This window comes from Aquarana catesbeiana, linkage group LG04 (assembly GCF_042186555.1).
Source record: "Aquarana catesbeiana isolate 2022-GZ linkage group LG04, ASM4218655v1, whole genome shotgun sequence".
Lineage (NCBI taxonomy): Eukaryota > Metazoa > Chordata > Amphibia > Anura > Ranidae > Aquarana > Aquarana catesbeiana.
Genome location: NC_133327.1, coordinates 200276110 through 200303419, shown reverse-complemented (window position 1 = coordinate 200303419; position 27310 = coordinate 200276110). Strand labels below are relative to the sequence as shown.

General features: G+C 42.6%; 1 protein-coding gene across 3 annotated transcripts in view; it reads right to left on the bottom strand.

Moving 5' to 3' along the window:
* Positions 1-2038: 2038 nt before the first annotated feature.
* MFSD1 (major facilitator superfamily domain containing 1) overlaps positions 2039-27310 on the bottom strand; it is a 71665-nt gene continuing 46393 nt past the window's right edge. Inside the window, exons 16-17 of one of the 3 annotated variants that reach the window (XM_073626102.1) lie at positions 15357-15459; positions 2039-3666 (exon numbers count right to left, since the gene is read on the bottom strand). In XM_073626102.1, the coding sequence (XP_073482203.1) occupies positions 3607-3666; positions 15357-15459 (163 nt within the window). In that variant the 3' untranslated portion in view covers positions 2039-3606. Of the gene's footprint in view, positions 3667-15356; positions 15460-22883; positions 24945-27310 lie in introns of those variants that run through there. The other 2 variants (XM_073626104.1, XM_073626103.1) reach the window with 2 other exon arrangements.

Genomic DNA, 27310 nt, shown 5'->3' with positions numbered 1-27310 from the left:
TGTGTGCGCATGCGCGGACGCCCCTCACTCGCGTCCGCACACCTGATCAAAGTTTGATCAGGTGTGAGGGGTATATGAGCAACCGGCCAGTCCCTCAGCATACATGCTGGACGAGGGACGTGCCTGTCTTTGCTCCACACATAGCAACAAGGTAATTATTTTTGACCACATCCACTACAATTTTGGCTAATATCATTACTTATCAAGCTCCCACCATTTTCTTTAGGAATCTCTTTGGACATATTTTTTCTTGATAATCTCGCATATTGATCTTGCATGAGCTACATTATCTGCTATATGGCCGATCAGGTAATATGTTTCTTGCGTTCTTAGTAGCTCCATTATTTCTTTCAACATAGTTGGTGTTGTTTTAACTTCCCTCCCTCATATCCATTTCTCCTTAGGACTTATTGTTCCTATTGTTTTTCTAATCAAAATTCTACTACAACGCACTATGTACAACTTACCGCGCCTATAGCCCCCCATCCGATAGTGTACCCCATTACGTAAGTCCATTTTTGAGGATTTATTTGGTTACCTTTATAAACGATCACCTGTCCCATTCTTAAGGTAATTTATTCTTCTATTTAGGTCCTTTTTCAATTGTTTGCCGATTCTGCCAATTGCCTTGTTGTGTGTGTGCATCCATCTACAGGCCCCCTGTGTCCACTGCAATCTACTGTTTTTTAAGAAGCTTGTGAGTTCAACATATTTTTATTCAATAGTACACATACAGTGTTATTCTTTTTGGTCTATGCAATTGATGCATTATTTGCATCATTCGTAGCACCCCCCCACATGTTAAACTTGATATGTACTCATATACTTCCAATACAATCCTTTGCCAGGTCTGCTGTGTACCCCTTGCAGGCCCACCATACGGCGCGGTTTGCTCCAATCCCCTTGTGGCGACACCCCCTGCGGGCCCTACCCTGGGTGTCGGTACTTCAGGTATGTCTGTGCTACCGGATCTGGCGGCGACACCATAATGCATGATTGTCCAGCCTTCACACCGAATAAATTATCTCTTACTATACACGTAATACGGTTTTGTAAAGTAAATGTATTGACATGTTGTCTCTTTGTATCCCTACATATAGACCCTTCCATATATTCAATTTTGAGCTCTTGTTCCCTGAGGAAGCCAATGTTTTGGCGAAACATGTAGGAAATTGAGCCTTATTTTCACGGCCATCTCCACCTGGCCTATTCCACCTTACTTTGGGTCGTATACAGTATACAAATCTATTTTAAAATGTAAAATTTATATTATGTGTTTCTTTCATGTATGTATTATTACCAATAAATAAACTTTGTAATTTTTGTTTTTTTTAAAACTTTTCTATTCTTTTTGTATTCTTTTCATCCTAGTACCGCTATAATCCCCTGCCCCTATACCCACCAAATATTTCATGTTTAAATGTTTACAACCACTTCAAGGTTCATGTGGACTTGAACTCAAAAAAGTAAAGACTTGCTGTAATATAGGGAACATTTTGAAATGTTAAACTGAATCAAAACCCACATCTATAATTCCATCGCAAAAATAAGTGTACTTCCCTGCATGTGACTTTGCTTAGACACTCCTGTACCTACAGCCTCATGGCTGTATATCTGCTGCCTCTGACTGCTGATGTCATTAAATTTGGTGATTCTCAATATTTTTCTTACTGGAAGAGCTGACCAGGAATGTGGCTTTTACACAGAGACATGTGCCAGAGCAAGCCATAGTAAGGCAGTCAAGGGGAAAAGATCAGCTGCAGGAAGGCCACAACCTAGACTAGTCAACTGCACTTTGCCTGCCTTATTTTTGACACAACTTCCATCGTTCATTTCCTCTTTAAGTGTTCTGGCAGGGGAAGGGTTAAGTGTAAGCACTTTTGTTAAGCAAACTCTACATTTTATGGACACTTCTGGAATGTTAGGAAATGTATTGTTTTTGGTGCTGAAATTCTGTAATAAGCAAAACAAAAAAAAAACAAAAAAACAAAAAAAAAAAAAAAAGAAAAACACAGCAGGCAAGACAAAGACTTAACGATTAAAAGAAAACTATAACCAATTTTATTTTCAAAAAAAGATACTCTTATGTTCAAAACACAATTTAACACTTTCAAACAATACAGCGTATTTAATGAAATAGAAAATCACATTACATAGAAAAATATTCATCATTGTAAACATTGCTAAGGTAATACAATAAACTCACAAATTAGAGTGGTCTCAGGTACCCATTCTAAGACCAGACTTTTCATATAGCAGCACACACTTAGCTGGATAAAAATCTAGATTGTAAGCTTCATCAAGTCATAAAATGCCAGCTATGTGCATTTTATTGCATTGGCACATTCTTTCATTGCACATGCTTTGGTTACAGGTAGGTGTTTATGGTTACCAAAATGAGAGTTCCACAAACTGAAGCTTGTTCTCACAAAAAACAAAACAAAAACAAAAAAAAACAAAAAAAATATCAAAAACTATATTTAACACACTACACCATTTACACTTCTTAAAGTATAAAACTCTGTTTTTATTTCTATTTGATACTATAAGACATGACAGTGAGAAAATCAACTATGTAAGAATCATTTGTCTGTGCAGGCTGTCGATGCATCCATTGTGTCCAATCCGATATGATGAAATTTCGCCTGGCAGACATGTCTATTTGCAGCTGTCCTCACTTACAGTACTTATGGATTGCCTCTACAAAGAAAGCTTTGGCAAAGTATTGTCAAATACTCCTCCCATAAACATTTCAGCATTTCCCATTAAACAGAAAAAAAACCTCAAGACTCCTTTAGAGACATAGGACAGGAGAGAAATGATATATAGAACCTTCTCACTGTAGTGCATTACAATATCAAATCTGAAAAAGAAATTATACTCTAAAGTGATCCTACGGCCTGGCTATGGTCTTTAAAACTAGCACCTTGTACTGTATTTAGCTGCAGCCACTGTGGAGCAATTTATTCTCAAAAGTGTGCACCAGATTCATGTAGCCTACACAGCAGATCAGTTCACCTGGCTCAATGAGGGAATAAAGTTAATTTACTACTTAAAATTATGTGAATACCAAATTGTCCATAGCCTGGTCACAAGTTCATAATAAATGGTTTTTCTACTTTTCCTCCAAAAATACATGATCGGTACAACAAAAATGAAATTGTAACAAACTTTTATAGGAGATATATAGATCTGTATACATAGTACAGACACCTCAGGGTACCTATGCATATCTGCAGTTGCCTTCCAAACCACCTAGTCATCCAAATTATGAGCTGTACTGAGGCTCCTGCTGCATTGTTCCAACACTTCTAGGCTGTATTGGTGCAGGAGACTGGAAGGGGCAGGAAAGCACAATCAGAAGGAGCCAAACTTGGTATATATTTTGACTCCGATATGCAAAAGCAGTCCGTGTAGTGTATGCTTTCTAAGGACTCAAAACTGCAGTAAAAACGGTCCTAAATTTTAAACATGATCAATGTTTAACACTGCCCTGACCACGTACAGAAGGTTAATGTGATCCATTAGGCACATATTAAACTGACTTCACAGTAAACCCACAAACCAATCTTTCCAAGCTAAAACGTCATGAAGTAATGTGTGCACTTATTTCAGGACACTTCTATGAGCCAAAGATGACAAGTGGGTGCAGTAATGATCTGGCAGCTGTGAAAAATAGAAATAAGAAAAATACATTAGAAAAACAAAAATATGCAAGATTTATAGAGGGTGTAACCTCAGAATTAAAAATGTGTAAACGCAGCATTAAACTATGCAGAATTGTATTATCTAGAAATATACTGGCATAATACTGGCTGGGAACTGTATGTAATTAGGTGCCCTTCTTTCAATTTTGAAAAATTAAATATATCAAAGTGGAATCCCAGATACAAACATTAAGGTTTGAGAGAGTAGGGAAAGTTTTTATCATTGCCAGCTTTTTACTACTGGGACCATTTCCTCTAGGAAGATTTACTTCTCATAAAAAGGTCATTACAATAAGTCACCTAAACAGGAAGGAAATGGGTGAAAAGCTTTTCAAAAAAGGAACAAAGCAATACAAAACACTTTAGTAAAATGGAAAATAAGAGCTGCATCTGTTTTGTCTGTTGGGGGAATGTCCTCTTTTCCTAGTAGGGACTGCCAGATGTCCAAATACCTATGCACACTCTTAAAAACTAAAAAGCATCTATAGTTTTGGCTGGAGTTTGTCTGGAGGACTAAAAACTGGATTTTTTCTATTCACCGTTAAATCCCTTTCTCAGAGTTCATTGATGGACGCAGCACTTCCGTTCTTGACCTTAGGTTGTTTATATCACCACCTTCAGGAGTAGGACTAGGCAGAAGGAAAAAAAAAAAAAAAAAAACACTTCGCGGCTAAAACATGCATCTGAAGATGCCCAAACATTCACCCTGTAAAACTTTTTGAAAGTGTGCACGGACGACCAGGTAGCCGCCTTACACACTTAGGAAACAGACACTTGATGTCGGAAGGCCCAGGAAGAACTAAATCGCCGTCGTAGAATGCGCCGTGACGGGAAAGGGGAGCACCCACCCCCTAATGGCATAAGCCTGGACAATAGTCTGTCTGATCCATCAAGAAATAGTGGCCAAAAAGGCTGTCAGGCCCTTCCGCGGGCCATACGCATTGCCAAACAGCGAATCAGACTTCCGAAAAGGAGCCGTAACCGACAGACACACATGGAGAGCCTTAACCACATCCAAACAGTGAAAGGTGACCTCCTTGGGGTGAGTAGGTTGAGGACACAAGGAGGGAAGGACAATGTTTTGGTTTAGATGAAAGGCAGATACCACATTAGTGATTAACGAGACAAGGCCACCAGCTCAGAAACTCACCGGATGCAATAGCCACTAGAAAGACAAGCTTTTGAGAGAGCAAAAGGGGATCGCCCTAGGTTCTCGAACGGTGGCTTCTGAAGTACCGAGAGCACCAGGATTAGATCCCACAGAGACAGTGGCGAGCGTAACCGGAGAGCCACGTGCCTAACCCCTTGAACAAAAAGGTACGCACCAACAAGTGAGCAGCCAACGGCCGCTGGAAAAAAAAAAAAAAAAAAAAGAAGATAGCCAGAGTTGAAATTTGCCCCTTGATAGTGCTCAAAGCAAACTTCTGATCAACCCCACACTGCAGGAACACAAAGGATCTTAGATGCCAAATAGGAGCGCAGATGCCACCCCACAGCCTCACACAAAGATGTAAACCTTCCAGCTGCGATGATAAATCCTCCGTCGATTTACGCGCCTTCAACATAGTGGGAATCACAGACACTGGCAACCCCCGGTCTCTCAGCACCTGGCTTTTAATAGCCAGGACATCAAAGCCAGAGATGGTAAAGCAGGGTGGAATATCAGTCCCTGGGACAGGAGGTCCTCGCGCACCGGCAGTCAGGGTGAGTCCACCACCATCTGTACCACCTCGGCATACCATGGACGTAGAGGCCAATCTGGAGCGATTAGAATGACCGGTATCCCCCACAGCCTCTACCCTGCTCAGCAGATGAGGGAGGAGCTTGAGAGGAGGGAAGGCATAAATGAGGTGATAATGCCCCTACGGGGCCACCAGCATGTCCAACGCATCTGCCAAGGGATCCCTTGTTCTGGCCATGAATCTCTGCACCTTCCGATTGAGACAGGAGGCCAGAAGATCCACGTATGGCATGCCCCACCGCAGGCAAATGACACTAAACTTCGGATGCAGTGACCACTTCCCCTGATCCAGCAACTGACGGCTGAGGTAGTCTGCTTGCAAGTTTTCTATGCCTGGAATGTAGACAGCGGAGAGAGCTGGCACGTTAAGTTCTGCCCACCGCAGAATGCGAGAGACCTCCAGTGCCGCTGCTGAGCTCCTCGTCCCCCCCGGTGGTTGACATAAGCCACCGCCGTAGCATTGTCCATCTGGATCCTGACCGGATGACCGCACAGCAGCTGCATCCAAATGGTGAGGCATAACCTAATCACACGCAACTCCAGAACATTGATTGACTGACGTCCAGCGGCCCTAGGCCGATCGAAGGCCCAGAACCCCTCTCCAGCTGGTCAGGCTGGCATCCGTCATGATCACAGTCCAATGGAGAGGGAGAAACGGCTTCCCGACCCATAGGGCCAAAGACCGTAGCCATCAATGAAGCGAGGCCCTGGTCAGACAGCCCACGCGGACAATCCAGAGATGCTGGGGATTTGTCCCATTTGGATAAGATCTCCCTCTGCAAGACCCGAGTGTGAATCTAGGCATACGGGACCGCCTCGAAGGTGGATACCATGAGGCCCAGAACCCGCATGCAAAAACAGACGACCACTTGAGGGACAGCAGCAACTACACCGTGGCGTGAAGGGTCTGAAGTTTGATCCACGGAAGAAAAACCGTCGCCCGCACAAAGTCCAGAATCAACCCCAAGTATTCTAGGCATTGGGTCGGGAGCAACACAGACTTCTGGAGGTTCAACACCCAGCCGAACTCTTGTAAGACTTGAATGGCAATCGCTACATTGTCCCTCTGTTCTGATGCTGACGTCGCTCACAGGAGAAGATCGTCCAGGTAGCCCACGACCGAGATCCCCTGCTTTTTCAGCAATGCCAGCACCTTGGTGAAGACTCGGGGAGCCAAGGCCAGGCCAAAGGGAAGTGCCACAAACTGATAGTGTACGTCTCCGACTGCAAAGCGCAGGAATTGCTGGTGCCTGACACAGATGGGGACATGCAAGTACACGTCCTTTCTGTCCAGGGAGGCCAGGAAATCCCAGATGAAGCGCAGCGACCACAGAACGAACAGACTCCATCCTGAACCTCCTTATCCTCACAATACAATTGAGGGCCTTGAGATCCAGAATCGGTTGAACCCCTTCCTTCTTTGGAACTATGAACAGATTGGAATAGAACCCCCGAAACCTTTCCGAAGCTGGTAAAGGAACTATCACCCCCTGAAGAAGCAAGTCCTGCACTGCCCCAAACAAAGCCTGCTAACGAGACGGGGAAGATTGAAGGGAAAATAACCTGTCTGGTGGACAGGAAAGAAACTATTTTGTAGCCGGACAAAATTAGTTCATGGACCCACTGATTGAAAAGAAGGGAAGTCCACAAACCACCGAAGGCGACCCCCCACCCGCAAGTCGGGTGGGGGGTAAACCTTCATGCGGAAGAGGGCTTGTCATGCGGGCTTGCGATGCCAAGGACGCTTTGGTCCACCTGCAGGAGCGTCCGCCGACCGGCATTTAAGCCAAAGCAACTGGCAAGGCACCACGGCCGACACAGAAATTTTACAAAGTAAGGGGGCCGTATCACAAACATACTTGAGCCCTTGCACAAACTGGTCTGCCATTTCCACACAGACCGAAGAATCTTGCTTATTACCCAACTCGCGATGTAATAGCTTAGCCCACTCAGTAAGAGTCTACGACACCAGAGCCGTGGCCAACACCGAAGGGCCGAACCGGCCATGGTAAACATAGACCGAGCGACCGCCTCAGCCTCTCGGCAGGGTCCTTGCAAGAAGGGGACCCCTCCACCGGAACCATGGTCGCCTTGTTCAACCTAGATACTGGAGGATCAATGTCAGGAGGGGAAAACCATTTCTTTAGACCATCCTCAAAAAGAGGGTAACGCACAGAAAAACTGAAAAGAACCGCTGCGGGCGTTCCAAATCCTTGTAAATAAACAAAATAAGACAGGTAAGGAAACACCTTAGTGATGCAGACTGGCTTATGAGACCCAAAGGGGACCAAAACCTCTTCAGGCGCCCCCGCCGGATCCTCAATTTTCAAGGTATTGCGTACCGCTGTAATGAGTGCACCCACCAGCCCTCAGGATTCCTCCTCACTATCCGAAGAATCAGGGCTCACATCTGAGCCCTACGGGCAGGATCACCCACTACGGTGGAGCCCGACTTCGGATCAGAGTCCTCCCCAGAAGACAGAGGGGGTAGGGGACGTTTACCCGCCTTACAATCGCAGGCGACTTCAACCCAGGAGATGAAGGATTCCAGGACCACTGATAAAGCGTCCAGGGGAACAGAAGACCCAGAGGGACCAGCTGCTGACACGGGGGTGTCTGGGGGAGGGGCACCTGCTTCAGACGCCATGGAAGTCCCACCATGGAAGTGCTTTCACACTGAGGCGATGCGCTGGCAGGACTTTTTTTATTTTTAAACTCCTGCAAGCAGCATCTTTGGAGAGGTGTATACACCGCTCCTCCACTGCCCCTGCCCATTGAAATGAATGGGCAGCACTGAACAGCCCGACAAAGCTCCGCTGCATGGTTTTAACCCTTTTTCGGCCGCTAGCGGGGGTTAAAAGCGCCCCGCTAGTAGCCGAAAACCTCTGCAAAAACTATGGTAAAGCACCAACGCCCCAAAGCCCCAGTGTAAAAGCAGCCTTAGTACTTGATGGCAAAACCCTTGTTGGCAATCAGAGGTCAGACATTTCTTGTAGGTGGCCACCAGGTTTGCACACATTTTAGGATGAGGAGTTTATCCCACTCCTCTTTGCAGATCCTCTCCAAGTCATTAAGGCTTCGAGGCTGTTTGGCAACTTGAACCTTCAGCTCCCTCCACATATTTTCTATGAGATTAGAGTCTGAAGATTGGCTAGGCCCCTACAGGACCTTAATGAGCTTCTTCTTGAGCCAAGCTTTTTTTGCCATCGCTGTGTGTTTTGGGTCATTGTCATGCTGGAATACCCATCCACGACTCATTTTCAATACCCTGGCTAAGGGTCAGAGGTTCTCGCCTAAGATTTGACGGTACATGGCCCCGTCCATTGTGCTTTTGATGCAGTGAAGTTTTCCTGTCCCCTTAGCAGAAAAACACCCCCAAAGCATAATGTTTCCACCTCCAGGTTTGATGGTAAGGATGGTGTTCTTGGGGTCATAGGCAGCATTCCTCCTCCAAATACAGAGGAGTTGATGCCAAAGAGCTAGATTCTGGTCTCATCTGATCACAACACTGTCACCCTGTTCTCCTCCGAATCATTCAGATGTTCATTAACAAACTTCAGACCGACCTGTACATGTGCTTTCTTGAGCAGGGAGACCTTGCAGGCAGAGCAGGATTTCAGTCCTTCACGGTGTAGTGTGTTACCAATTGTTTTTTTGGCGACTACAGTCCCAGCTGCCTCGAGATCATTGACAAGATTCTCCCGTGTAGTTCTGGGCCAATTCCTCACCATTCTCATGATCATTGAAACTCCACAGGGTGAGATGTCGCATGGAGCCCCAGACCGAGAGAGAATGACAGTTATTTTGGGTTTCTTCCATTTGCGAATAATCACACCAACTGTTGTCACCCTCTCACCAAGCTGCTTGGCAATGGTCTTGTAGCCCATTCCAGCCTTGTGTAGGTCTACAATCTTGTCCCTGGCATCCTTGGACAGCTTTGGACTTGGCCATGTTGGAGAGACTGGAATCTAATTGATTCTGTGGACGGGTGTCTTATCTTTTATACAAGTAACAAGCTGAGATTAGGAGCACTCCTTTTAAGAGTGCTCCTAATCTCAGCTTACCTGTATAGAAGACACTGGGAGCCAGAAATCTTAATTGATAGGGGATCAAATACTTATTTCACTCATTAAAATGCAAATCAATTTATAATTTTTGAAAAAAATCAGCAGGGGATCAAATACTTTTTTCACCTTACAGTAGCTGATGCAAAAAACAAAGCCCAGGCAGCCAAATAGGTTATCAGTGTCTATCCTGTTATAGGAACACTGTTTGTCTATGAAAGGCCACTACTACTGGCAGCAGTGAATGCGGAGGAAGAGAAAATAGCCTAATTTTTTTTCCAGAATTCTTCTTCATGCATTAAGACTGCTCAAGGTATAGAAGACTAGAAAGTAGCACGTAATGTATCTTTGAAATTGCTGTAAAATCCATTTCTAAGACGGACACAGGATTCAGATATAACTGGCTTATAGTGCCACCTATTGGATGATTTGGACACTAACAAGACAAATGGACTAGCAAGTATAACTCCTTCCACTCCCAGCATACCTCAGCTTTGAAGCAAGCAATACTAAAAGCAAGATCAGAGAAACAAGAGTTTTACCTGTGCTCCTCAATGAAGGGAAAAAAAAAAAAAATATGATGACAAAAATACAGATTGAGAGATGGTGGACTTTGAAATTTGCAACTGAGGGGCAGACAACAGTAACAAAGACTAACAGGCTCACACAGTAAATAAAAAAACAGAACAGGTTCTGCCTGCAGCAAAAAAAAAAAAAAAAAAAAAAAAAAAAGAAGAGTTGCATGAAGACATCTAATACAAGGCTGGCAACAAATGATGTTTGAAAGTCCACCTAGTAAAAAACTTAGAGAACATGTGCACAAAAGACCAGGTGTTGGCCTTTCAAATCTGGGAAACACTTGCCTGAAGCTGAAACAGCCCAGAAGGCACTGACAGATCTAGTAGAGTGTCACTTATGAGGGGGTGAAACCCTGTCCATTAGACCAGAAGTCTGAATGAGGAACTGTCTGAGCCAACGAGAAGTGGTGGAACAAAAATCTGGTTCTCTTTTGTAAGGACAATAAAAAAATGACAGTCAGTTTCTCCAATGGAAGCACTGGCTGTGAGGTAATCTGAACAGCATGGACATCATCCAGGCAATGAACTGAAATCTCATTCTAATGCACTGGTGCTCTACAGAGAGAGACAGAAAAACAATCTCCTGGTTGCGGTGAAAAGCCGAAAACAACTTAGAAAGGAAGATGCAATGCCTTAGAAAGACCAGAAAGTGTTCTTTACAGCAGTGTTTCTCAACTCCAGTCCTCAAGTACCCCCAACGGGTCATGTTCTCAAGATTTCCCTCAGATGAAATGGCTGTGAAACTGATCAAATCACCTGTGCAAAATAATAGAGAGCCTGAAAACATGACCTGTTGGGGGTACTTAAAAAAAATTTTACAGGCCAGCTCAGATACAGGTCTCACAGGGGTGACAACATGAGATGAAATGGGGATGTGGATGGGAGATTCAAAAAGGTGGGTTTTGAAGTGCAGAGGGAACCAAATTCAGATCCTACAGAGACTCAGGTGTTCAGACGGGAGAGCTATATGAGATAAAGATCTTAAATGAAGCATGGAAAGCTAGCAATCTTTTGAAAAAGATAAAGTTCCAAGATGAGACTCTTGGTAATTCTTAGTGCTAAATGCAGATCCAACCCTAATTGCAAGGTGGTTAGGATTCATAACATGGAGTATATCCTGTGATGAAAGCTTTTTTTTAACACCAAAATGAAGTATGCCTTCCATGTGTGCTGGAGACATTGCAGAACTAGAGTTCATAGTTTTCAACGATGTAGGAATTAAAGATTCAGGGAGGCATGGTCCCTCAAGGCCTAAAATTCAACAGCCAAGGCGTTAAAGTAAGCAACCATGAAGCAGAATGGTAAACTGGTCCAGAAGAGCCTACTGAATATATACCAGAAGACTAATCAGGCATGTTAACCACATTAACCTGGGCCAATTCAGAGATTTATATATCACTGGAATGCCCTTGATCCTGCAGAGCAAATGAGGAAGAAGTTTCATGGGAGGAAAGAGGAAGATCAGATTGTACAACCGCCAGAACATACATTGTTTTGCCTGAGGATTCCTGTATCTGGAGACATACCAGTCTAGTTTGTGGTTAAAGCTGAAGACCAGTATGTCCCCATCCCCCCACTTGTAACACATCTGGGTGTACAGCCTATTCCCCTTGATCCAAACTTTGACGTTTAACGAAGTTTGTCTGGCAACTATTCACCCATGGGATGTAAATAGTGAACAGGGGTGAACATGGAGCTCTGCCCATTACAGAAAGCCTTCAAGAGGAAGTAAACCCTGATGAGTTTTACTTCCTCTTTTGCTCCCTGCAAATTAAAAGCACAATGGGCTAGTATGTGATGTGACACTTACCTGCAAAATGAATCGACACACTACAATTGAAATATCTCCTAAACAGTAATATTTCCAAAACCTATAGGTAAGCCCTATTCTAGGCTTACCTATAGGTAAAAGTCAGGAAGGAGGGTTTACAACCACTTTGTCTCTCTTGCCGCAGCAAGACATCTGGTTTCCCCCTGATCGTTGATGTACTCCACTACTTTGCATTGTCTAACTGGACTGGATGACCCTTCAGCTGGAAGGGCCCAAAGTTGATCGGAAGACCAAGTTCCTTGCATCAACAAGATCTCTAGGACTTCTCCACGGCCCTTTAGGCTGGCACATTATGAGGAAGGATCCAGAGCGGGATTCCTGAGGCAGCAGCCCAGAAACCACCTGGTCCTTAGTGTCAGGTGAATCAGTTTGTCTAGAGATTAGTCCCACAGTCACAGGCTGTTGGGTTGTACAGGTCTGGAGCGTTACTGTGCAAATAGTAGGAGGCTACCATCAGCCCCAGGACTCTCAAAAAAGCAAAGAGTACTAAAGCATTCAAGTCTGGGAGTGAGAAGTTAGTTTGTCTTAGGTCCAGGATAAGAGCCAGATACTCCAAGATGAGTCACTTTAAATGTGGCGTTCTGAGGGTTCAAGGATAAACCAAAACTTTAAAAAGGTCTGAACTGTCCTTATGCTGTTAGCGAGAACCTGCACCAACTGTTCCCACAACAGGAGTTTGTCTAGATCTCCTACAATGTGAATGCGCTGGGACAAGAGCAAGGTGAACACAGGAGCTAGAACCCTGGTAAACACTGATCACACCTGGGCCAATCCTGAGTTTGAAAATCACTGGAATGCCCTGCACCAATGACTAACAGGAGGTGTGTAAATTTTTTTTTTTTTTTTTTAAGTTTACAAAAAGTAAAAATATGAAACGAAAATAGGGGGAACCCAAATGGTCCTATACCTAGGTAACCCCCAATGTTTGGCCCATACAGGCTACTCACAAAGTGAGTCTTCAGAGACTGGGTCACGCCAGAAGCTGTGCCACAGAAAGTGCTCTGCTCCCAACAGTACACAATGGTCTGGAAAGCACCACAATGCAGAGCCCAGTGTGCCAAGGACACATTCCAGGATAATCCTAGAATTGTCCAGTCCAGAGGGGTCTGGGTAGGACCTCTAAAGCTATTTTTTTTTTTTTTCATGTCAGTGTCCAAATCCTCTTGTAGGTGGCAGTAAACCCAAATGTCTGCGTCCAGTGTCCTCCAATTAATGACCGCAAGAAAATCCAAGTCTCAAATATATCACCACATTTAACCACTTCAATACAGGGCATTTTCACCCCCTTTCTGCCCAGGCCAGTTTTCAGTACTGTCGCATTTTGAATGTCAATTGCGCGGTCATGCAACACTGTACCCAAATTAATTTTTTTTTTCCCCCACAAATAGAGCTTTCTTTTGGTGGCATTTGATCACCTCTGCGGTTTTTATTTCTTGCGCTATAAACAAGAGTTATTTTGCTATAATAAATATTAAAAAAAAAAAAAATGTTTTCCTCAGTTTAGGCTGATATGTATTCTTGGTAAAATAATAAATAAAATAAATCGCAGTAAGCGTATATTGATTGGTTTGCGCAAAAGTTATAGCGTCTACAAAATAGGGGATAGATTTATGGCATTTTTATTGTTTTTTTTACTAGTAATGGCGGCGATCTGTGATTTTTATCGTGACTGACATTGCAGCAGACACTTGACGCTATTTTGAGACCACATTTATACAGCGATCAGTGCTATAAAAATGCAGATTACTGTATAAATGTCACTGGCAGGGAAGGGGTTAACACTAGGGGGCAATGAAGGGGTTAAATGTGTTACCTAGGGAGTGATTCTAACTGTAGGTGGAGGGGACTCGCAAGGGGAGGAGACCGATCAGTGTTCTCTGTCACACATCGTCCTCCTCTCCCCTGACAGGACATGGATCTGTGCGTTTACACACACAGATCCACATCCCGCTCTGTTACTGGCAATCGTGGGTGCCCAGCGGACATCGCGGCCGCCGGGAACGAGCATCGGCTACCGAGTGATGTGGCGAGTGCACACGCGCCCCCTAGACGGCCGGGAAACCGAGGACGTCATATGACGCCTGCCCAGGATGGGAGATCCCTCCTGCGGATGTCATTTGACTATGGGTGGGGTAATAATAGCCTTGTTTTAATGTTGGATAGTAATAGATAAAAAAAAAAAATTTTGCCAGTAAATTCCATACAACCTACTTCCTATTTGTCTGGTAAAAAACCTAGGCTTATGACATCATGCACAGCTCTCTGGTGAATTTGCCAGGATGGGAAGGAGGGGATGAGTCAAAAGAGGGCCAATGAGAGCTGCAAGTGTGCCCCTGTGTAAATCCAGGAAGTATGCCCAGTTAAAATGGATGCAGCCAGACTCAGTGGAGGGAGATTTCTGTAGCATATATGGCAAGTACAGAATCACAGTATGTATAAAATATGCAATAGCAAACAATTACTCTTGCGCACAAGTGTGTTGATCAGATTATCTAAAGTTGGGGGTGGATAATGTCTCAGGCCTTGCTGCCCTCCAGGATAGGGGTATCCTAGCAGTCAGAAAAAGAAAGAAAAGAGGGCGCGCCAGCCTTGTGCATTATCCTTTGATAGGTTTATTAAAAGAATTAATTAAAAACTACTCACAAGCATGTGAAAAAAACCGGCAATATGAAAGCTTTTAACCGATGGCAATAGGCCCGATATCAACAGTCTCCAGGTAATGGAGAGGAAACGAGGACCACTACTGGCTGATGTGTTTCAAAGGGGTATCTTCTTCCTCAGAGCCTGGCAGTGCTACCTCCTTCAGTTAAATACATATGCGCATCTATAGGACACATCCCAGAGAGGCCCCACCTACTGCTGTGGACAGTCCAATGAAGGGGCAGGGCTAGAGTGACAGAATATATACATACACATTTATTCTTAGCTGTCACTCTAGTCCTGCCCCTTCATTGGACCGCACACAATAGTGGGTGGGGCCTCTAGATGCGCATATGCATTTAGCTGAAGGAGGTAGCACTGCCAGACAGCCAGCAGTGCTCCTCGTTTCCTCTCCTTCATTACCTGGAGACTTGATATCGGGCTGATTGCTATTGGTTAAAAGCTTTCATATTGTCGGTTTCTTTCACATGCTTGTGAGTAGTTTTGAATTCATTCTTTTAATAAACCTATCAAAAGGATAATGCACAAGGCTGGGTGCACCCTCTCTTTATTTCTATATAAATAATGCAAAGTGGTTGGAGGAAAGCTTCAGAATGGCAAAGATGTTATTAAAAATTATGTGAGCCGACTGCAGTTCCTCTTTAAGGACCCCAGCAGGGTTTGACCTCAATGCTGGACTCAAAAAACAGGACAGAATTGTATTGATCACCCACCCAGTGAAGTGCAGGTAAATATACCTTCATTAGGCTTCTATAATGTTATAGTCATACATACCTTTGCTCCAAGTCTGGACAAATATCTAACCCTCAAAGCAAAAGCACTCAGTGGACGAAGCCTACTTTCTGAATTCTGCCGCCTCAGTCGAGCTTTCTCAGCCCTACAAATAACATATTGCTTGGTGAATAACAGAACAAACATGGTCAGGCTAGGGGAAAAAAAACTGTATTCAACTGACATTATACATTAGAGAAAAAGGACAATACAATTTTATTTCTTTTGTAGATATTTTATTTAATCAAAAAAAAAATAAAAAACAGACAAAAGTGTGATTTCAATAAAATGTAACATTAATATAGGTTATTAATATGATTTTAGAAATACAAATTAAACCATCATATAAAAAGATGTTAAAAAAAAAAAAAAAAAAAAAGAAACAAAGTGCTAGTTAACCAAAGTAGTTAGAAACTTTGAAGATCATTCCAACCAAAAAATTTCCCTGAGTTTAATGAACAATTGTTACAAAATGAAATATATTGCAGCCAATAATTTCAGCTAGGGCAAAAGGGTGAAAGTTTTTAAAGCTCAAGAGGGGAACTTTTGTTTAACCTGGGAAAAAAAAACGTTAAGCAGACAGATATTTCCCTTTATTACTTCATATTAAAAAAAAAAAAAAAAAAAAAAAAAAAAAAAAGTAATTCAAGTCAAAAGCCAGCCATAGATTTCCTCATCAATACAATCAGTGTTGAGGGGGGAAAACCCTCCCGCAGCGCTATGATGTTCTTATGCAGGCAAGGAGCCTTCCCTGCTGGCAGAACACAATGACCACTGCTAAGCTAATAAAACTTTTCAAAGATATATGATGTAAGCATAATAGAGTATTACATATAATGTCAATATGTACAACTGCTTCTTTGTAATGCTGATAAATAAAATAACCCAGAGTTTATTTTAGCTCTGTTCCACAATCAAAATTGCAGTCTTAAAGAAGGCGTCCACATCTCATCAATATGATCCATTCACACTTGCACGTTGTAGCAATATGCAGCAAAACACACACATTATTGCAACTCCACCCCCCCACCCTTGCCATTCATTCTGAATACAAGCACTGTACTGCACAGTGCAAAGCACAGGAGTGCACCACAGCAGACACACCATACCAAAAAATAAAAAATCATATGCATTTTTTAATCCGCTGTGGTACATTGTACATTGGCAGCCCATTCATAACGAATGTGTTGCTTTAAAACAACGTGCGCTGATGCATAGCAACACATTGCTTAAGTGTGCATTGGCCCTCTGTAATTTATAAAACAAAATATAGAAAGGCACATTTGACATATCACAAATATTTACCAGTAAAAAAAATAGTTATGTTGCATTCAAATAATAGTTGCACCCAATTGTTATCTCTAATTACACCTTTCTTCAGTAAACCTGCTGCAACAATACAATTTTTTTTGAACTTCTAAAGTATCTCGAGACCCTTGAAGCCAGTGTGCTCAATGTAAATTCACACTTCAGGTTGGCATTTTATTTCTGTTTTTCCCCCTTCCATGCCTCACTATTGGTCCAGAAGTATGATAGGTGTTCCCAGAAGCAAAATAAAACAGTAAGGCATGAGAGGAATGCCAGGGCTTGGCTTTTCAAGATCAAGTCTGAGATATAGAGCACTTTATAAAAGATGGTTTTTTTTTTCGTAACATTGCTCTAGGTTTTGAGCAATGTTAAGATCCACACTGTGCCCCACAGATAGCTGCACAGACCCTGCTCTAAACTGGTCCTTCAGTTCTGTAACCAAAAAAAATGGACTACTATGGAGAGACCACCTATCAGTCACATGAGGGCATGGGGAGGTTGCAGTTGCTAGCAGCCGTGCAGTGTACTGTGGGCCACAGCAAGAAGGGTATAATGATAGAATAATGTCGTTATCCTTTATGCTGGTTATATTTCACTGAAAACTGGTTAATAGCTTTCAGGTTAAAAAAAAAAAAAAAAAAAAAGGAAGGACGTTGTCCTTCAAAGAAAAAAAGCACCTAAATTCAGAAAATCTAACTGAGTCCAGGCAAAACAGTGTGCTGTGATAGTAAAAAATTACACCCTCACATGTGCCATCTTCAAAACTATCTCACCTTCTTCCTGGCATGTATTATATATTTTTTAATATTATATTAAGCAAAGTCATTTTACATTTTTTGCTCTTAAAACAGCCCTCATCAGAAACAGAACAGAAATAGAACTTTATGCTTCCAACTATAGATCCAACATATTAAAATATTTTCAATGTAGAATATAACTTCACAAATCTATACTTCTACACTAAGAATCCTTATATAAAAATCTGATAATACACATGAAATCTATAACCATTTCCCATTTGTGCATAGCCTGTTCATTATCTGAGGTAATGTTGACAAGTCCCACTACTGTATATTCGTCTCACAGACATCAAAATTAACCTGTGACATCACACTGATGATTTGGGGAGGTAGCCGAATGGCTACTAATGTCAGACAGAAAAGGATCCTTGTAGGAGTTTAGCCTGTGAGCGTTTTACATTTTAGAGGGATTCCCACACACAGATGGCCACCCTAATCTGGGATTTAATAAAAGTGCTTATTTATATGGCCCCATGCAATGTGCAGCCATTCATACCAGCTACAGTAATTCCACTTTTGTTAATACAAACAAAAATCTTGCCAGCCAGCATGTAATATTATCTGATACTCAGCTCTGTCCCCATCTTATAGCCATGATTATCTGGACTTTAAAATAACTCCCCATTCCCACCGGGATTAGACAGTGATTATGGTTAGCAGCTATAGCAGCCGCTTGCGATAATCGCAAGCAAATCCGGCAGGCTGGTTGTACTCAAGTTGATCGATTAAAGTGAATGTAAACCCACCACTCACCCAGTATAAACTAATGGCACAAAATATATATACACACACACACACACACACACACACCTCCCTACCTTGCAAAAGGTGGCAACAAACTTATCTGTGTGTCATTTTTTAACTTACTAAAAAAGAAAACACAAGAGGATTGCTCAGAGCTGGATTAACACTTTGTGGCAAGACTGGGCACAGATGAATTGAGATCCTCTAATGTGCCAGGTAGAAGTCTTCATAAAAAAAAATAAATAAATAAAAATTTCAGGTTTACATCCACTTTCCACATTCAGCTTGCATCAAACCGTATATGGCCGGGCCTAAGCTTCTATCTTTAATTACAGTAAAAGTAAATTCCCAGCCCCCTTATTACATTACACAGAAGGAAATCTCAGTAAGGTTTTTAAAACATTTAAAAGGGTATGCAACCATTTTTAATTTTCCTATGTGAAAACTGAATACAGGCTGACCTTTTTTTTTTTTGCACATCAGGCCCCTTTCACACTAGCAGTTCGATCGGGTCTGCCTGTCCGTTTTTCGGGCAGACTCAATCGGACCCTCCAAACTCCTTTATAGAGCGGAAGGTGTAAAACGAACATGTGTCCATTTATACCTGCTTACATCCGATCTGCTAAAAACAGAGGGATCCGTTTCTTCTGGCTAGCGGATCACATCAGATGGCATTCCGCTGTAAACAGACAGGCAGTCCGTTAATGTGTGACCACACAGAACAAGCTGTGTCTGCTCTGCATTGATACAGACCAGTCACCCGCCTGTTCAGATCCCAAGTGAAAAAGAGGCCTAACCTTTCAATTTTCAGGACAAGTTTTAGGGCTGTTCCATTCTACTCTGTTCAAGCAGTACTAACGCACAAAGTTTTAGTAAATAGTTTAGTGGGCAAATCTCTGCCACACACACACGCACGGTATTTAAACAGGCCAAGTTGGTAAGATGAAGCTTTTTTCTCCCTCAGATATTGTCCCTATTTAACATTTTGCTGAAACGTTGTGCATCAGTACTGTGTGGGCCAAGAAGAAGGCAACACCTCAAAATGTTTAGATCAAATATACACGTAAACAATTAGTGTAATGTGCACTCTATCCATATAGATACCAAATTGCATACATTACTATTAAATATAAATTGTATCTTAAATGACACATGAACAGTGTAATATGAATAAATAGTTAACTTAAAACAAATGACTGTCTTAAATAACCTGTGAATAGGGGGACAATTTTAAAAATACATATAGAATACACAACTTAATCCAAAGTGCTCCTATGCATAATTCATATGTTAGGAATATGTGAAATGATCATAAATCAAAAGTGCTCATGTGCATAAGTGATATAGAACTATCACTGGCAATCCTGCCAAAAAGGTCCATATAACTCAAAACTAAGTGGAACGATCGTAAATCAAAGTGCTCATGTGCATAAATGTGGTATCCAAATGCATCACTGATGACCGCGGTGTGAAAAGTCCATATATCTCGAGCAATACGGAAGGCGATTCAAAACATGCTATGGTGTCATCACTCAGGTGCTCCCCTTAGGTAGTGAATGCTCACCTTAGAGCAGGGATCCTCAAACTACGGCCCTCCAGCTGTTGCAGAACTACACATCCCATGAGGCATTGTAAAACTCTGACATTCACAAACATGACTAGGCGTGATGGGAATTGTAGTTAATGAACACCTGGAGGGCCGCAGTTTGAAGACCCTTGCCTTAGAGAGTGCAACTTTGCACTTAAGTCCCGAGGGGACAGGACGGCACGATAGGCAGTTTGTTTGCTGAGGAGGAGGCTCATACCATCCCGATACTAGTCCGGTATATACCCGTTCACGCTTATCATAGAGTGGTGCACCTGTTCTGTGCGAGTACCCCAGAAGGGGATTTACTTAGTATAATAAAGCTTTTAAACGTTTATTAAACAATCAAGTTCTCTTATTTGCATATACTGCGGAGGGTCAAACTGAGGAGTCCGGGATTCCGGTACCATTAAAGAGCCCAGTGGTGGTTCACATGCGTGCACAGACTGAGCTTAACTGCAAAGTTGCACGCTCTAAGGTGAGTATTCACTACCTAAGGGGAGCACTTGAGTGATGACACCATAGCATGTTTTGAATCACCTTCTGACTTGCTTGAGATATATGGATTTTTCACACCATGGTCATCAATGACGCATTTGGATACCACATTTATGCACATGAGCACTTTGATTTACGAACGATCCACTTAGTTTTGAGTTATATGGACCTTTTTGGCAGGATTGCCAGTGATAGTGGAACCTCGGTTTGCAAGTAACGCGGTTAACGTGCATTTCGCAAAACGGAGCACTGTATTTCTAAAAATCCTAACACTGTTTGAGAGTGTTGTCTCCCAAAACGAGCACGATTCAGGCCAAAAGTGGTGTGCAGCACCGCTTTTGGCCTGAGGTGGGGGGCGCCAGCGCAGAGCCAAAAGGCGCCGTTCGGAAATGCACGGAAAGGCCCGAGGACAGTTCGGCTGACCTTGGCAAACCTCGGAAAGGCTTGTGAACTGAGTCTTTCCGAGGTCAGCCGAAGTGTTCCTCGGGCCTTTTCGGCTGTTTCCGAGGCTCTCCGGCGCCCCACGCCTCTGGCCGCATGCGGTATTGAATCCCATTGAAGTCAATGCGGAACAAATTATTTTCGTTTCCATTGACTTTAATGGGAAAAACTCGCTTTGAAATGCGAGTACATTGGATTACGAGCATAGTCCTGGAACGGATTATGCTCGTAATCCAAGGTTCCACTGTACATCACTTATGCACATGAGCACTTTTGATTTATGATCAATTCACATATTACTAACATACGAATTTTGAACATAACCATGCATAGGAGCACTTTGGATTAAGTTGTGCATTCTATATGCGTTTTTAAAAAATTGTCTCACTATTCACAGGTTAAGACACAGTCATTTGTTTTAAGTTATTTATGATTTATTTATATTATTACACTGTTCATGTGCTATTTAAGATACACTTTATATTTAATAGTAATGTATGCAATTTGGTATCTAAATGGACAGAGCGCGCATTACACTAATTGTTTACTGGTAGCACAGCATATATAGTTGATCGATTTATCCTTGCACAATTTATGCGACGTGTTTAACAATAGCAGCTTTTTTTGTTATTTACTTATTTTAGCATCTGGTTAGTGGTGGCTCACAGGATGCTTTTTTATTTAACCTCAAAACGTTTCAATGTTAGTGCAAATTAAAAAGGCGCTTTAAGTGCGTTGTGCTTTCGAACTGCTTTAGGCCCCTTTCACATGGAGGAAGTCCGTCTGCCCAGTGGGGAATCTGCTGATCCCTGCTTACTAGGCGGATGGCTGATCCATGTCCGCTCCGCTTATGCAGAGCGGACACAGCCCACTCTCTATGGGTGGTCGGATGTAAAAAGACCCCTGTCCATTTACACCCGACTGCCATCTTATACGATCAACGGTTGGGGAACGGATCCTCCAGCCGGCTGTTTTTATCAAATCGGATTGGATGTCTGAGTGTAAATGAACACGTTCACTTACATCCGCTGCTCCATAGAAGGATAATGGAGGGTCCGATCGGGTCTGCCTGAAAAAAGGTGACAGGCGGACCCGATCAGTCCGCCCGTGTGAAAGGGGCCTTAAGTGTGTTTCCATGAAAGCAAATCAAAGATGCAGCAAGTATTTTTAACAGACTGGAGATATGCAACACATATAAAGTTAAACGTTATCCCAACTTGGCTGCCAAAGTGGAAATACAGTTAAAGAATGCACTGATACCACTTTGTTTTAGCAACAAGTACAAGGGAGAGGAGGGAGGAGGGGAGGAGGGAGGGAGGGAGGGAGGGGAGGGGAGGGAGGAGGGAGGAACACTCAGCACTGCTGGCTCCACATCTAGGAGGTCCATCCTGTCATCCTAAGTCCTCCTCTTCCTCCAGTCTCATCTCCTCCATCCCATGTCCCCCTCAATACTTACATCCTCTGTGCAAGTGTTTTGCATAGAGTGGCCCCGATCCTTTTTTCCTGCGTTCCACCCCGCTGCGCTCCTGGCTCCTCCTCTTCTCGAGTGCCCCCACGGAGAGCCGCTTTCCAAGGGTACACTCCTGCGGGCGCGCTCCAGAGTCCTGCTGCCGCGTCCATTGACACAGACAGCCAACTCCGTGCCCACCCCATCTCCCTGGATTTGATTGACAGCAGCGGGAGCAAATGGCTCCTGCTGCTATCAATCCATCCAATGAGGACCCGAGACAGCGGTTACACTTGATAAAGGAGCGCGCATGTGCAGTACAGACCCTGCGCATGCTCAGAAACGTGTTGTGTTTTTCCTCCTCTTTGACAACATTGCCAGCGGCTTCCTGGGCTGCCGCTCCGTCCTCCCGCAGAGACAGGCTGTGTACCGTCCTGGCCTCCCCGCCAGACTGCGTCGTGTTTGGAGGCATCCCCGGGGAATCACCGACTGTTCCCTTCCCCCTCTTCTATCGGGAATCACATCTGTCTGTTCTATATACCGCTCCTAAATGTAAGTTGATACTTTGTTTTTATATTGGTGAATAAATGATTTTACTTAGTGGCGCTCCTCTCTCTTTTTTACCGAAACAGCGGTTAGAGCTGCTGTGCTCGGCCCCGTCGCTGGAACAATCATGCTCAGGTAAGAAAAGGGGGGGGGGGGGGGGGTGCTGCAGCACAAAAGGTTTTTCACCTTAATGCATAGAATGCAACCCCTAAGTTTTCCCTTAGTACCCCCAGCAAAGGGCCATAAACATGTTAAACCTGGCAGTTAGGTCCACCTAAATCAGCTTCCTGTGATGGATTGGAACCATGCTACACTGCTTTCTGGATTGACAGCACTGTTTCTTTAGCTAAAACCCTCCCACCGTAAGCTACAGTGTCTGGAAGGGGGAGTGTGCGAGACACAAAGGTGAATTTGGCTCAGGGACGGTAAAGAAAGTTTGAGGCTTGTGCATCGCATAACTGAAATTGGCAACTGCCAAGACTGTCATACAGGAAGGTTTAGTAGTACTTTAAATAAGCTAACTAAAAAAAAAAAAAAAAAAAAGTGCATTTTGACCAGTTAATTTTAAGTGCTTTTATGCATTTGTCTCACTGCATCACAAACGCTTTAGGATGTCAAAATTATGTACTGTTTAAGCTGTAGAACATTAAATTTAAATGAAATCCAATAAAATCATTTAATGCACATTGCACAATAGAACTTTAAGTCCCAACGGAGGCTCCAAGAGTTTGAAAAATAGCATAATAAAATCCTAAAAAATTTCATTAAATGGTTTGTAATTCTAAATTTAAAGGCTACGCCTTCTGAGTAAAACAGGCTATACAGGCAAGGGTTATGAGGGCGACCTGGCCTACAAGTATGCCAGCTACATTCAGCAGCTTTTTAAAAACTGCACAGTGTATAAAAAAAAAAAAAAAAAAAAAAAAAAAAAAAAAAAAAAAAAAACTTAAAGTGAACTTGACCTTCAATAATCGGGAATTGTACCACAAACGCATCGTACACACAAAAGTAGAGTTAGGGCTAGTTTACACTTGCTATAAAACATGGCTTCAGACACGCTTTATCAAAGCTCTCTGAACACCAGTCAAAGCTCCTGTCACTTGCTTTTCCTTGGTGCTTCAGGCCAGCTTTGCCATAGACTTCTATGGAGGTCTTGAAGACGCTTTGAATCAGCACTAAACATACAGGGGGTATCACTTTTGAAGCAAAGCAAAAGCAAGGTGTAAACAGGACTTTAAGCTAATCATTTTACTTAGTGACAGAAGCTTTGACTAGCGTCCAGAAGGGTTTAACAAAGCCTTTCCAAAGTCTTGTTTTGAAGCTTGTGTAAACTAGCCGTTAATGTGTTGAAGCTGAAGCAAGTGTAAATTAGCCCTTAGGGCTAGTTTCTACTTGCTTCAAAATAAGGCTTCGGACATGCTTTGTTAAAGCTCTCTGAATGCCAGTCAAAGCCCCTGTCACTAAACAAAATGGTTAGATTACAGTCCTGTTTACACCTTGCTTTTCTTTGGCTTCACTTCAAAAATGATACCCCATGGCACTTTAGTGGGGCTTCAATGTCTCCATAGAAAGTTATGACAAAACTCGATTGAAGCACCTGCGGCTTTTGAGAGGCTTTAATTCAGCTTTGCTTTATTTTGGAGAAATTGCAGGTATGATATCCACACACAGGGCATCTGCAAAGCTTCAACAAAGCTTCAACAGAGCATCACGGAAGCACCACCGAAGCATCAAAAACACATCATAAAAGCATGTTGAAGCAGGAGGAGCTTTAATATGTGTTGAAGCCAAAGCATGTGTAAATGAGCCCTTAACTTCTTTTTTTTTTTTTTTTAAGAGCTCTCAAGAAAATAAAGAGACTCTAAGCAGACAGCAACTACTTTAAAAAGGTTCAAGTAAAAAAAAAACAAAAAAACAAAAAAACAAAAACAAAACAAAAAAAACAAAATTAAGAGTCCCAGCCTTCGTACCAACAACTTGTGTATGTTGCCCTAGGCAAGGATAAAGGTGCAAATACTCCAAGATGACCATTATGGTCTATAGTCAAAATTCCTCACTTATAGTATTACTGGAAGTTACTTAGCTAAAATAAGTAAACAGAGGTTAACACCAATTTGACTATTTTGCAGCAAGCTCTGAAGACACTAAACTCTTCTGAGTTGACAGCTTGCTGACCTCTTTCTGCATACAGGAAGATGAGATTTTGCTATTCAGTTTCTTTTCTGCAAGAGATTATTATAAAATGGTAAGTTAAAATGGGCAGTTATTTGTGTAGATTCAACAGCTGAATGATTTAAAATCAAATAATGAAAATAAGGCTATCAGACGTATGCTACAAGACTAGAGTGGACAGTTCGTCATGGCATTTGTTGCTCTGACTTTACCTCCGCCTTAAGCCTAGATTAACACATGTGCAAACACAGACATCGCATGCGATTCACACTCGCACTGCGGTGCTGATTGCATGCGATGTTTGTGCAGTGCAAGTTCAGCCAACCATATTAGTATTGGGTTACTGCATTTTGCAGTAGTGCATTTTTGAGTACATTATTAAAAAGGTAGTAAATGGTCGAGGGTGAAGAAAAAAAAAAAAGTTTCATCCTGCAGGGCAATGTCATAATGTGCTAGCATATTATGAAAGACTTGCCTAGAAATGAAGCCCTCCAGCAGCGCACCCGTCACCTGCAGAGGCTTCCATCTTCACCCGGTCTACCTTCTGGGTTCGCGGGCTGTAGCCCCTTGAATGGTCAAGCCGTGATGACATCACGCCTGTGTGCATGTCACAGCCATGACACAGAGGTCTGAAGGAACGGCATGGGTATGCCATGCCTTCAGAGTGCTGGTGACGTCGCCCATTGCTGCTCACTAGAATATCTCCTAAACAGTGCATGATTAGGGGATATTAATTTTACCTACAAGTAAGCCTTATTGTAAGCTTACATGTAGGCAAAAATCTAAATGTGGAATTTACCACCACTTTAAGTAAGTATTTCTTACCCTAACCTAAATGTGGCAGGAGATTTGATATGTGAAAAGGTAATGGAAGTGATCTACAAAAGGTGGACTAAAGAGCAAAACCAGGCAAAAATCTTAGTTTTAGATAGAAGGGGAGAGCTGAAACCTCTGTCCGGTATTCTGTCCATATGCAAGCTTGGGACATTACCAATAACTTTTTGGATCTGCTTGGGGCATGAGGTAGAGGGAAATGCTACTAAGGAATAAACCGCAATATTAGGCTTTTAGCAGAGTGGGAAAGGTTTAGGACCTGTGTGAGATTTTGATTGCAGTGCTTTTGTTCTTACTGGGAAATGTGTAAATACTTTGTGTCCTGGTAGAAGTGAGGGCAAATAAGACAACAGGGTCACATACAGCAAAACAAATCTCACATAAGGCTGTATCCCATTCTAACCAAAATGCAGAAAAATCTGTTTCATAGACTATCGGAGGACAGTAGAACGAAAGGGTCACTAATTAAACATACCTAGAAACATATGAACAGCAGTGAAGTAAAGACCATTTATGTTTTAACAATCTTGGACAAATCTACTTTGTTAGAATTATGACTGATTAAATCACTTTGGGTAAAATATATTTACATTTTGTAACTCACAGCATTATTGCACTAAAAACGCCTTACTTTTGCAAACAAGCCAAAAGCACAGAAAAAGCGGTTTTCCAGGATAAATCAACACAGATCCCCTTTGACTTTAGTTGAGGGACTTTTATGATCAAACTTACATTAACTTTGGAAAACTAGCTGAACACACAGATCATTCACTGATAGCAGCTGTAGTAAGAATCCTACTAATGGAGGAGCTGGATGGAAAGAGTGGGTATAGCAGGGCAGCTAAGACAGTGTAATATTGTTTTGTTTTTTGCAGGCTAGCTGGTAAGTGTGCTGGGAAAACACCATCCATGTGTACCTTGCTTTAAAAGGCTAGTTATAAATTGGGGCAGCTGTGATTTTTTTTTATAGCTTGCTCTTGGGAATTGGCGTGGCGGGGGCACATTGGATGACTTCAGCTCTTGCTGGGCTTCTAATGCGTCCCTGCACCATCAAGGAGGAATGGGCTGCCTCCAGGTATACCTACTCTTAATTTATTCAATGCTGTACATGTTCCAATATGAAGACTCTCAAATAGAAAGGTTAGGACCACACTTTTCAGAGGGGCCTTGACAAGGCAGTGCAGCTTCCACAAATTTGCAAATGTGTGCTAAACCTAAAACTAAGCCTGTTAAATGTAATTTGTTACAGTGTCTTTTTTTTACAGGCTAGCTGGTATGTGTGCACTAAGGAGTGCCTGTCACAGCTCAGCTAGCTCCATTAACAGCCACACCATTACAGAAATGGTAGTGGTGGAGGAGACGGGCACAAGGGACACATGACATCAATCATAAGTAATCAAGTGCAATTTTGCTTTTAGTAAACTAAAGCAGCCCATAGACTAGTCTTTTTTTAGTTCAACTATTAGTTTGAAAAAAAAAACAAAAAAAACACTTCCACCTCAAATGTGTGGATGGCAGAATCCCCCCTACCCCCCCCGCTGAGTGATTGTATTCTGACAGTGGGGAGACTGCCCCAACTTCA